Source organism: Phacochoerus africanus, chromosome 2 (genome assembly GCF_016906955.1).
Source record: "Phacochoerus africanus isolate WHEZ1 chromosome 2, ROS_Pafr_v1, whole genome shotgun sequence".
Classification (NCBI taxonomy): domain Eukaryota; kingdom Metazoa; phylum Chordata; class Mammalia; order Artiodactyla; family Suidae; genus Phacochoerus; species Phacochoerus africanus.
Genome location: NC_062545.1, coordinates 12,364,844 through 12,378,328, shown reverse-complemented (window position 1 = coordinate 12,378,328; position 13,485 = coordinate 12,364,844). Strand labels below are relative to the sequence as shown.

At 43.5% G+C, this 13,485-nt stretch overlaps 1 protein-coding gene across 1 annotated transcript in view; it reads right to left on the bottom strand.

The window, feature by feature from the left end:
* Window positions 1-13,485, bottom strand: part of CNKSR3 (CNKSR family member 3) — a 99,001-nt gene that overhangs the window by 31,598 nt on the left and 53,918 nt on the right. The window contains exons 2-4 of the mRNA XM_047769877.1: window positions 10,427-10,590; window positions 2,697-2,899; window positions 2,072-2,159 (exon numbers count right to left, since the gene is read on the bottom strand). Of these exons, the coding sequence (XP_047625833.1) occupies window positions 2,072-2,159; window positions 2,697-2,899; window positions 10,427-10,590 (455 nt within the window). The remainder of the gene's footprint in view (window positions 1-2,071; window positions 2,160-2,696; window positions 2,900-10,426; window positions 10,591-13,485) is intronic.

Genomic DNA, 13,485 nt, shown 5'->3' with positions numbered 1-13,485 from the left:
TTGCACCAACCTACATCCCCACCCACAATGGAACAGGCTTCCTTTTTCTCCACCCAAGTATTTATCGCTTAGAGACTTTTTGATGATGGCCATTCTGACTAGAGTGAAGCTAATACCTCATTCCAGATTTGGCTTTCATTTCTCTCATACGAAGTGACGTTGAGAATCTTTTCATGCGTGTTTTTGGCCACCTGTGTGTCTTCTTTGGAGAAATGTCTATTTAGAGCCTCTGACCATTTTTTAAAATGGGTTGTTATTTTGATATAAAGCTGAAGGAGATGTTTGTATATTTTGGAGATTAGTCCCTGGTCAGTCGCTTTTTGTTCAAAAGATTTTCTCCCACTCTGTGCGTTGTCTTTTCATTTTTTTTTTTAATGCTTTTCTTTGCTGTGCAAAAGGATGGGCTTAAAGATTATCATACGAAGTGAAGTAAGTCAGGCAGGGAAAGGCAAATATCACGAGATCACTAATATGTGGAATCCAATTAAAAATGATACAAAAGACCCTATTCACAAATCAAAAACAGATTCAAAGATTTCGAACCCAAATTTATGGTTACCAAAGGGGAAAGGTTGGGGGGACGGATGGGTTGGGAGGTTGGGATTAGCATATACACACTACTACACATAAAATCAATCAGCAGCAAGGACCTACTGCATAGCTCGAGGAAACCTATTCAGTACTCTGTGATAGCCTATATGGGGAAAGAACCTGAAAAAGAATAGATATATATGAATATATATGACTGATTCACTTTGCTGCGCATTTGAAACTAACACAACATCAAAAGTCATCTAGAAAATCCAATAAAACTTACTCAAAAATAAATAGAATGCAAAAATTTTAGAATAAAAAGCACTCTTCATCATGCACCCAGAGTCGTGCAACCCCAATAAGCCCCCATGGGCACCCTTCTGAGCAGGATCACTATGCCTAGGGACCCTCCATCACATAATGAATGCACCACAATTGATATCGGACTCTTTCTATCAAAATTACTTTTATACACCATAAAAATGAGCAGAAACTCAGAGCCACTTTATTGCTCCAAGTTCTTTCCTAAGAACATGGCCTCAAAAGTATATGATGAAGCCACACATCCTTCAAGTTCAAGGGCTGCTCAGGATTGGACCTTAACCAACAGCCCAACTTCACTCTTCCAATTCCAGGAACAGACAGAAAGCACAAGGCTTTTCAGAACTGCATCTATTTTCTGGCACGGTTAGAACTGAGGAGAGGGCGTTCTTTACCTTTTGCCAAATCAGCGGTGGAAACAAACGTGCACTAGCAGAATTTTTGAACCAAGTGGGATCACGAAAAAAAAAGAACAAGCTTGTCCTTACATTTATGGCCTCAATTCGATTCGCAAATATTTTTACAAGTCTTCTACGTGCCAGTTAATACATTCTTGGCGTTTACTAAGATGCATAGGTCTGGCCAATGAGCTGTGTGTGAAATTGACGTGTCATTTCCAAACCAGAGCATTTGTCAGTGGGAGAATCATCCAGGTTCCTTGTCCCTCTGCCACGGGGACAAATAACATAAGATACGGGTGGTTCTTACGTAGGATGTCAATCTGCATCTCTAAAGCAGAACCCCCAGCTGACCCATTTGGATGCTGAGAAGCCAGGAATAAACTAAGGTTTGTAGGGTGTTTTGTTACTGCATCAAAACCTAGCTCATCTTGACTGATAAACCCAACCAAGAAAATTAAGAAGCAGATACAGTAAGGTACTCAGAACAAAGGGTATCATGAAATTGTCACTCCAGAACTTTTATTTTAAAAAAAAAAGGAAAAGCACTCTACTATTTTAGAGAAAGCGCAAGACTATTAGGTCGACTATTTGAAAACAGAAGAAGGTAAATCTTTGATGTAAAGGCCACAGGTCATTTTTCACAGGACTTATCTGTATAATCCATCTAAGCGAAAGCCTTTCATCTCTCCTCCAGCTCTGATGGGGGAAAAAAGAGGGACAGAAAGAAACAATGGTACCTCATACCTGCAAGCAAACCCTTTGAAGCAAAGGAAAAGGAAAAAAAACCTTGTAGAAAGCAACAGGGATGCACTGACCTTCTGCACAGTGGTTGTCAGGTCCAGGCAAAGCTGAATGATTTTGTTCTTCGTTACTGAGAAATCGGTGATCCCTGTAAACGGCGTCCTAGAAAGCAACGAAAATCCTCATTAAAGAAAAAGGGGGAGAAGAGGAACCCACTGGGGTCCCACACTGTGTGTCAACAAGCACGGCTACACAATAGGCTGGTTTAAATTGCTCCGCAACATCTCCCTCCCAAAAAACACACAAAGTGGGAATCTACAGAGAAAAGAGACAGATGTTCTAGATTAAAAAAAAAACAACAAAAAAAAAAAACAACAAACCAAAAACCCACACCTCAAAAAATGAGCCAAGAGAATTAACATCTCTTCAAAAGCCAACTAACAGCCTTTATACAACCAAATAATCAGTAATGTTTAACCTCGGAAAAACTCAACTCCTCTCTAAGCTGAGGCCGCTTTGTTCCTGCTATTCACTTGCTCAGTCACTTCCAGAGGGACCCTAAAATCAACCACTGATGCAGAACTCCCAGGCTGCCAAGGCCGGACAGGGACAATGGTGCCTTTTCCTCAGGCAAAATCCAGACGTGCATGCATCTCAGACCCGCCTTCAACAGGACAGCAAAGCACCCCCAGGACTCACCGGTCCAGCCAAGCTAACAAGGCCTTGGCAGCGCCTATGAGCTCCACCACGGAAGTCAGAAACTCATTGGGGGGCTTGTGGGAGGTGTTTCCATCATAAGCTGGACTTTTCCGCCGGCCACTTATGTAATTCTGTAAATTGTGGGAAGATGCTCGAAGTTTCAAAACCAAGTTCTTCATGTTATCAGTTTCAAGGCCATAATTCTGTGGACAACAAAATCGAAGGGAAAAAAATTCAAAACCATCAACAATGTATACATTCTCCTAATGATTCAAAAGCCCATGGAGTCAGCTTTTGAATTATTCTCTTCCTGAAATGCCCCTCCCACAAATTTTGGCAGGGACAGCTCTTTCTTATCACTTTCATCCTAATTAGCCCAAATGTTTCTTCTTCTTCAAGGCTGCTAGGACAGTCTAGAGCAGTTTCTCACCCTTTAAATGCCTTACTGACATTTAAAGCCCCATGATTCTTTGTTTGGGTTAGGAGGTGGGAATTCCGGCAGACTGCGGGGTGTCTACCTGGCCTCTACTCATTAGATGCCAATAACGTACCTTCCCCTGTTGTGACAAATCAAAAACGTCTCCAGGGCGTTCCCGTTGTGGCTCAGCAGGTTAAGAACCTGACTAGAATCCATGAGGATGTGGGTTCAATCCCTGGCCTTTCTCAGAGGGTTAGGGATCGGGTGTTGCCATGAGATGTGGCATAGGTCACAGACATGGCTCAGATCTGGCATTGCTGAGGCTGTGGTGTAGGCTGGCAACTGCAGCTCGGATTCGACCCATAGCCTGGGAGCGTCCACGTGCCACCCCTACGGCTCTAAAAAGACAGAAAAAAAAAGTCTCCAGACATTGCCAAGTCCCCCTTGAGGCCACTCTCCAGCCCATCGCCTCTGTCATCTCTGAACCACCTCGTTCACTGCTGTCCTCCACACGTGGACGTGGGTCTGCGAGAGCTGGGCCCAGTGTATACTGCTCACTGCTGCACCTCCAGGAGAGCAGATGTAAGGCAGCCAGGGAACGGATGGATTTCGAGACTCACGCAGAAACAGAGCAGCACTGACTGAACATCGATTCACCTGAAAGGTCATTTCTGTCTCATGTGCGTCTAACCTCTGCTCTTTCTCAACAATGTTCGACGTACTTGGGGGCTTTTCAAAAATCCATTTTATGGGACAACATCACCCTAGATGACTCCTTTTTAGATAAAGAACAAATCCCAAGAAACAGCACGTAATCTGAGACGACTTTGGGGGGAAGAAATGACTTGCAGTATTCAACTGCTTGTACATGTCCTAGGTTGGTTTTGTTTTCTTTTTGGTTTTTTTTGTTTTTGTTTTTGTCACACCCTCAGCACATAGAGGTTCCTCGGGGGCCAGGGATCCCATCCAAGATGCAGCTGCAACCTGCACCACAGGATCCTTAACCCCCTGTGCTGGGCCAGGGACTGAACCCACAGCTAGGCAGCAACCCCAGCTGAAGTCGGATCCTTAACCCACTGCACCACAGCGGCAACACCGTGTTTCCATCATTTTTTAACAAAAAGTGAAGCTACTTCTGCGGTATATGAAACTGTGTCGATAGCATCCCACAGCAAGAATGTGGTACCATTGAAAAAACGGATGATACTGCAAGGCCAACATCACTGAACACTTTAGGCCAGAAACTAGGCTAAGTGCTTGGCAAGTATTATTTCAGGGACAGTCTCTGAAGGTGGAAATGATATTAACTCTGTTTTGCAGGTGAGGAAACTGAAGCACAGAGACACAGCCGGGTAGGATTCTGACCAAGGCACTCTGCACGGAGGGCACAGCTTTGGATCACCACGCTGTCCAACACAAGGCCAAGTGATGAGATAGAAAACAGGCTGGGCACCGGACAAGGCAAAGGCAAAGTGGCCAGTTCTCCTGCATCCAGCACAAACTAAGGAGTTGCTTAACTCCCCTCACTCTATCCTGTCTGCTTCATCCCCTCTGCTGTGTTAGAAGCTTCGTTCGTTCAGCCGGCCTCAGCCATCTCTGACCGCACCTTCTGAGAGGCCAGCGGGCTTTCTTTGGATCTGATCACCGCTCTCGTCCCTACTGAATCTAGCCTGTCCCTCTGCTCCTCCTCTGTCAGAGCCCCCCCCCATCTCTACTGCCTCAGGGAGAGGCGAGCCATGTCTCAAAATCAAGATACATGGAGCAGAAATACACCAGGGGATCTTCTGCCAAGAAGAGCAGCGGTAAGTAGTGATGCCAACGATAAAAGAGTCCTTCACAAAAATATTTCTGACTTTAATTCGATTTTATGGGACCTTTACATGTATGCTGCATGTTGCTGCTTAGTAAAATAAAAAATAAGTTTTTAAACATTTTAGAGAGTGGAGTTTCCACTGTGGCGCAATGGGATCAGCGGAGTCTCTATAGCTCCAGGACGCAGGTTTGATCCCCAGCCCAGCACGGGAGGTTAATGGATCCAGCATTTTGCGCAGCTGCAGCGTAGGACACAACTTCAACTCAGGTCTGATCCCTGGCCCAGAAACTGTACATGCTTCAGGACAGCCAAAAAAAGGAAAAAAAAATAAATAAAAATTCAGACAGAAATTTTGAAAAGTGAAGAAAAGAACTTCCGAGATGCATGAACTAAAAACTGCCTTCGCAAGCTTTAAAAAAAAAAAAAAAAGTAAATTTCATAACAAAAACGAGTCTTCGGTATTAACAGTGGTGTTCCATCTAAACTTGATATTCATTCATTTTTTTTTTCACTGTCATTTTCTGGAGACCAAAATATAGTCTTGCTTTCAATAGAAAAGACAAAAATAAAAAGATGGATTTTCATCATGGCATTTTTAAATTCAGAGAATCAAAGACTCACAACGGAATGGATAAAGAGCCACATGACACAGCCTGTTTTGAAGGACTTGCGACTATGATTAAAGGGAACTGTCCCCTTATTGAGTTTATGACTCAGCCTGCCAACTTACATGAAGAGTTCTAACTAAAAGCAGGAAATTCCGCTTTCTATCACCAAGGTCACCAGGAATTACTTGGAACTTTTATTACCATACACATGCCTTAAACTCAAAGAGGATTAGACGCATTTTAGTGTTACAAGAAATTTTAAACCTCAACCTTCTACAAACTCATCACTGTTAATATTCAAATAAAGGAGTGTAGCGTATTAATTGGTTCTTTGCATTTCCCCTCAGTTTCTCTGATTCTTTCTTAACTCCCTCAAACAAATCACGGGACTAGAAAGCTGGATAGATGTAGCTCTAACACATTATAATTTAAAAAAGAAGTAAAGAAGGAACAAAGTAAGGAGGGAAATTCCTTCCCTTCTATCCCATTCCGACAGCAAGAAGAGAACAAGAAACTGATTATATCGGCTCCAAAGAACCTCCACTGCAGAAACATAATCAGGAAAGGATTATTGACTTAAGTGCCTCACAATGAAAGACAGTAAATGAATCATTTCTCAGACCAGATTTGATTATTTTCACTAATCTTCTCCCTAGAAATCTGTCTCCTTCAGAAACTGATTGATTTGAGAGAAGGTATCAAGAAGATACAAACTAAGAAATGAATTTCCAAAGATCTAGACATATACTAACAAGCACCTTCCCCCGAGACCTCCCTTCATTAGAAGTTAGCCATCAGGGGCCAGTTCCCGGCCTGGCTGACACAGGAGACAGGAAAAAAGGAAACAGCCAGAGTCACAAAGTGTCCTCTGGTGTCACAAAGTGGAGACATTTTAGCTATGGACAAATCCGACACAACCCCTCTGCTACTTTCTTTTCCTACTCCTGCCAGCTGTCTGTGATCTAAGGGGCATGGGGGTTACAGAGTGGCACAGACACACCATCAAATCCGTTTTACTAACTCAGGTTAATGAAGTTTTAATCTAAGAAATATACTTCACAGTTTAACAACCTCAGAAGCAAGATCAAGTACAAAATGCAAAGGTTCCTCTTCCGCCAGGATTTCTCCCCATAACAAAAAGGGTAACATTTTTTTACTTGTCGCCTCGGCTGGGTCATGACAATCATCTCAGGGGTTACGTGAGTGCAGAGGAGCACCCTGGGCAGGTAGTTACATGACGGGTATTTCGCTGAAGCCCCCATGTAGGTGGCACCACTTCATATGTGTATGGATTCCACCTTTGTTCCTGCTCTCAGCCCGCTTAGGTCCCGGCCGTGGTCTTCAGGAAACTAGGGTCTGGTTGCTCGGGCAAAGAGAATGGATTTTACAATTATACTTTATTACTCTCTATCCCACCCTAGAGACCAAGCCTGTCCAACAAAACTTTCTGCAATGATGAAAAATGTTCTCCATCTGCACTGTCCAAATACGGCAGCCACCAGCCACAATGTAACTGTGTGACTAAGGAATTGAATACTATTTCATTTTAAATAATTTTTTTTTTGGTCTTTTTGGGGCTGCACCCACAGCATAGGGAGGTTCCCAGGCTAGAGGTCTAATCGGAGCTGTAGCTACCAGCCTACACCAAAGCCACAGCAACACGGGATCCGAGCCGCGTCTGCAACCTACACCACAGCTCACGGCAACGCCGGATCCTTAACCCACTGAGCAAGGCCAGGGATCGAACCCGCAACCTCATGGTTCCTAGTCAGATTCATTTCCGCTGCACCACAACAGGAACTCCAATTATTTTAATTTAAATAGTCAACATGTGCGTAACAGCTGCTGGAAAAAGCAGCTCTAGAGCCTATCCCAGTTACCCTCTGCCCCCAGAGAGGAGAAAAACTGGGCTCTGCTTCGGAACTCAATCTGGGAAGTGGTCCTGGTTCTTCCTCAGCATACAAGTCACTCTCCAAAGCCACACCAGCCAGCCAAGGTCACCGTTCACAAAAGGTAGTGTCCTCCTGGCTCTCTATGCAGGACCAGCTCTTTGCGGTCCACCTGCTCACCGGTTGGGAATCTTAATCAATAGCTGGTCCCTATTTTCGCTTCCTCTAGATTCTATCTACCCCTTTCTTTCCAAAACTCTCCAGTGGTTTTGCTCTTCCCCCACCCACTCTTACTTCTAATTCTATTCATTTCCCGTCCATCCTAAAGGCAACATCCACTGAACTGTTTACATGAACATGTCTTCTATAATTCGGGAGACAACCGCACACACACAGCAACTGTGCAAGGCCTGGACTGTTCAAAGGCAAAAGATCATCACCAATTCAAATATATAAACATCTACATGGTGTGCATGGATTAAACAGATAATATAACTGACCCATGTGCTATAATATGAATATCTTAGAACAACTATACATGTAGTAAAATGCATTGAGTGATTTAAAAAAAAAAAAAAAGACGAGCTTCAAAGGAGATTACAGCAAGGCCAAAGATATTTTAGTTAAATGCTCTAAGACCTTCCCCAACTCAGAAAAGGCACCTTCATTTGAGAATCCTCCCACAACCCCCTGTCGAATGCATTCACTGGCACTCCTGATCTGCACAAAACATGTCCAGAATGAGTCTGAGGTCAAAACGTTGTCTCCAAAGGAAATAAGGAGGAAATTGTAGGAGATAAAACGCAGCTTTAGGTTCTGGCATGTGTCCAGCTTTGTTCACTTTAGTCTCATATTTTAAGAGGTAGAGAAGGGGGAAAGCAGAGAGGCAGCTGTTTTGTTAATTATCCCACTTGAGGTACACAACCTGCCCCGGCCCACCCTGCCTCCCCCCCTCCCTCGTGGTGGATTTCAAAGTCATTGACCTGCCTTCAAGGTCTGACCACAGAGTGAAACGGATGATCAGAAATAGCAGAAAAGGCCAAAAAGGTATGTTCCCAGAAAGTGTACTGGGAATAAACACAAACATGTCTTTCTGTACGAACAGTATACAGTTTTCATTATAAACGGGACGCAGACAACTTCTGGGCAGCACAAAACACAGCCACATCCAGGGCAGCGTCACCGTGCAGATGGGAAAAACAGACACCACCGTTTCCCTGGAGGTCACGGCACCAAAGTGTGCAGCAGAGTCAGGATTAAAATGCAAAAGGCTGCCTCCCAGGCCAGCGCTCACCCCACGTGGCCACAGTGTCTCCCTGGTGGCAGTTCATTTGTCACCCACAAATAATTTCCCCATGACTTTCCTAAACAAGAGGAGCACATCTGGGAGCCGAAGACGGGCCCTGTCCATTTTAAGAAGAACATGCACCAGGCCACAGGAGTTATATAATCAAGGGAGCGCAGACCAGCCACGGCGAAATCCTCGGGAGAGCATTCTTTCCCACCCTTCTCAGTGATGTAATTGTATATTCCCCTGGCTCAGGTTCACAGCATAATGAAACCAGCCTGAATGCTGCCGAGTGGGTCTGAATCCTGCCAGTGAAGGAAGCAGCATTCTTCACATGGCACGGCAGACGGACGTGGATCCCACTCTGTGCCAACCAGTTTATAAACACAATGCCCTTACAGGTGTTTTTAGCCCACACCTAAAAGGGCTCCCCACACGGCCACTGGTGTAATAGTCAGAACCTGGCAGGGTTGAACTCACTCATGTTCAAGCCAAAACTCAGTCATCTGCAAGAATAAGTTCACACTTTTCCCTGGTCTAGCCACCATCTCATTGGTGGATTATTTCAAGCACCGGGCTTTGTTTTTGAAATAGCACAAATATCTGTGCTAAAAACCTAAAATGCTTTTTCTAGTAACAAAAACAGACATGGAAATCTGAATCCATTTGTCATTTCAATGTAGAACACACATTCATTCAGAACCATCGTCATATTTTTGTTCTTTATAAAGGATAAGAAAATAAAACCAGGAGCTCCCATGGTGGCTCAGTGGAAACGAACCCAACTAGTATCCATGAGGATGCAGGTTCAATCCCTGGCCTCACTCAGTGGGTTAAGGATCTGGCGTTGCCGTGAGCTGTGATGTAAGTCACAGACGCAGCTCAGATCCCATGTTGCTGTGGTTGCGGCGCAGGTTGGCAACTGAAACTCCAACTTGACCTCTAGCCTGGGAATTTTCATATGCCACAGGTATGGCCCTAAAAAGCAAAAAAGAAGGGGAAAAAAAGGAAAGCATGAAAAAAGAAAAGAAAAGAAAAGAAAGAAAAGAAAAAAGAAGAAAAGAAGAGTTCTCGTCTTGGCATAGTGGAAATGAATCCGACTAGGAATTATGAGGTTGAGGGTTCGATCAGTGGGTTAAGGATCCAGTGTTGCCGTGAGCTGTGGTGTAGGTTGCAGACATGGCTTGGATCTGGCATTGCTGTAGATGTGGTGTGGGCCAGCAGCTGTAGCTCCTATTAGACCCCTAGCCTAGGAACCTCCATAAGCTGCAGGTGCAGCCCTATAAAGACAAAATAAATAAATAAATAAAACGAATCAGAACTCTTTCCATAAAAGGTAAACTTTTTCTAAAGGACAAAAGAGCAAATATTTTAGGCTTTGAGTAGACACAGGGTACCTGTTACAACTACCTGACTCTGCCACGGTAGCACAAAAGCAGCCACAGATAACATTTCAATGAATGGCCATGACTATGTTCCAATAAAACTTTATTTATAAACATAGACAGTGGGCCAGATTTAACTTGCAGGCCATAGGCCGCCAACTCTACTAGCAAATGATTTCTTCCCTTCTGATATTATTCTCAGCTTATGCTGTACTTCAACGGATGGTTAAGAAAACGTTGATCAACTCAAGTGCAAAACCACGGAGATTTAAAAAGATGAGCTTCTTAATAACATCATCACAGTACAGATCACCTTCCCCTGAACTAACCAGTGCACAGAGAAGGTCGACAGCCTCCAATACAAGTTCCTGGTGTCCAATTCGTGTGACACCCAGCTCCTCAAGATCCTGATGGGAAATCTGTAGCAGCTGCTCTCCGTTTATCTTCTCCCGTTCAAACTTGTGGACGTACTGCTGCAGGCAATCATCTAACCCTACCAAAAAAGCAAAAAAAAGTACATTATTGGCATTTTGTTCCTTTACTCAAAGAATCACCCACATTTAAATCAACCTCAGGAACTGCCAATTATGCTCCACTGTCAGACTGTCTACACTACATGCATCCCAACCTGGAGGACACCTTTTATTTTCTTAAACAGATTTTAACTGCGCAACATAAAATGTTCAAATGGATCCAGCACAATTTTGACATTTCCTTTTCTGCTAAAAGAGTCAACACTAACCCCTGCTGATTCGAAATGCCAGTTATTTACACTAGCCATAGGTTTGTCTGCTTGCTAAGCAGTCTTCCTCTAGGATACCATCCCTCTCTAGCCCCTGTGATCCCAGTGGACCTGCCAATCAAGATGCTTTGCCACAGTGACTGGCCAGCATATTCTATTTATCAGCCAATTGTAGGTTCAGAGATGACCATGGGACCAATCAAAATCTTCCCTGATATTTGATACATAAACATAGGAAGACAAAGGCTCTTTTTCCCTTTCCAATTGGAAATCATAAATATACAACCTTGCAGATGCTGGCAGTCATTTTTCTGATCAGCTTCTTAAAAATAAATCCATTGGAGAGAAACAAAATGCCCTGTTAAAAATCCCACGTCCCTGGATCTAATCTTGCTTAAAGGTACTTCTACACTCCAGAATTTTTTACTTAAATTAAAATAAATTCCCTTCTCAGCTTAAGCTTCTCTGGTTGGAGTTTCTGTCCCTTGCAACGGAAAAAGTTCTGATGAATACAGAAACCAAAGGAGAAGTACCAGCAGTGGTACCAGAGAAAGGCAATGTTAAATGAGTTAGCTTATGGGAATTTTCCCAGGTCAAATACCCCTGCCAATAGTGTTGCACTTCAATGCTCTCCTACAGTGATTAAAAAAGGTGAGCCTAAAATAACTTGGAATTCTTCATTCCTATATAGCGAACTCTCTGATCAACATGTTTTAACGGTTTTACTGAAAAATTTTACACTGAACAATTGATGTATTTAAGCCTACTAATAAAAGCCACCTTAGTGTTTTAAAAGCCTAGATTTATATAAGTTCAATCCCCACACAAAAAAAATGAAAAGTCAATTTAACTAGAACAAAGTACGTGGAAAGCATGTGCCCTCCCCACCCAAACACGCACACGCACGCACACACACACACACACACACACACTTCATTTATTTCTCACGAAAGCTCTCCATGTGGGCACTTACTTTTGGCAATATTACATTCCTGGATCTCAAAATCTGGGCACTAGGCTAAATAATATCTCTGCCCCACACACTTTCACCTTTTGCCTCCTGAGAAGATATAGAAAGAGGAACACTGTCCTGGCAACTGTTCGGGGCTATCAATTCCAGGAAAAGGAGGTAAGAATTAATTAATTCTATAAAAACGAGATGAAACCAATCCATCCTCCCTGAAGTGACATCCGTCTAGCAGAGGGGTGCTGTCACACAGCAACAAGGTTGGGGACACAGATATAAACCCAGCTCCACTTTGATGGCCTTGAGCCACAAGTGGCCTCTGTGGTATGTGAGTCTAACAGGCAGAGGGGGCCACACGAGTCAGCACATGGGGCGGTCTGCACAGAATCCACCTGCAGTGGGCAACAGTGACGAAGGCCAAGAGCTGAGGAGAGCGCCTCACTACTCTACTCCCATTTTACAGATGACTAAGTGAAGGCTTGTGGGGGCTGCAGAACTCATCCACAGTCACATAGTTGGTAAGATGCCAAGAGGGATTTTGTTAGCCATTTTCTTCAGCTCGATAGAGAAGAAAGGAGCTTGAGTTCCAATCACAGTTTTTTGACCCAAGCCCTATCCTTCTGCATTTTACCCAGCGAATCTGGGATTATAAAAATTCCTCTCTGAGCATCTTCCTAAATAAGCAATAAGGTCTAATTACAAAACACTTATTAAAATCATGGAAAGCGAGAAGTGCTGAGAAGGGACTTCCGATTTCATTGAATCCAAATATTGGGAAAGTATGAACAAAAGGTGAATTACTGTGAATTTTACCCTAAATCACTCAGCCAGTTTTTTTATCTTAAGAATATATTTTTAAAATTTATTTATTTTTTATTATAGTTGAGTTATAGTATTGTGTCAATTTCTGCTGTACAGCATAGTGACCCCGTCATACCTATATATACCATATTTTTTTCATACCATGTTCCACCGTGTTCTACCCCAAGAGACTGGACATAGCTCCCTATGCTGTACAGTAGGACCCCACTGCTTATCCATTCTAAATGTAATAGTTTTCATCTAGCAACCCCCAAACTCTTGGTGGGAATGTAAATTGGTACAACCACTATGGAAAACAATATGGAGGTTCCTCAGAAAACTAAACATAACATATGTTAGTTTTTTTAAATCTTTTCTTTTTTTTTTGTCTTTTTAGGGCCACACCCACGGCATATGGAGGATCCCAGGCTAGGGTCAAGTCAGAGCTGTAGCTGCCAGCCTACACCATAGCCACAGTAATGCCAGATCCAAGCTAAGTCTGCAACCTCTACCACAGCTCACAGCCACATCGGATCCTTAACCCACTGAACGAGGCCAGGGATAGAATCTGCATCCTCACAGATACTAGTCAGATCTGTCAACCACGGAGCCACAAAGGGAACTCCTTTTAATCATTTTTTAAAGTTTTATTGTGGTTTAGTTGATTTTCAATGCTGTGATCATTTCTGCTGCACAACAAAGTGGTTCAGTCATACATGTACCCACATCCATTCTCTTTCAGATTCTTTTCCCACACAGATGATCACAGAATATTGGGTAGAGTTCCCTGTGCCATTCAGCAGGTCCCCAATGGTCAGTCACTGCCTACACCTCAGTGTGCACATGCCCACCCCAAGCCCCCAGTCCATCCCTCCCCC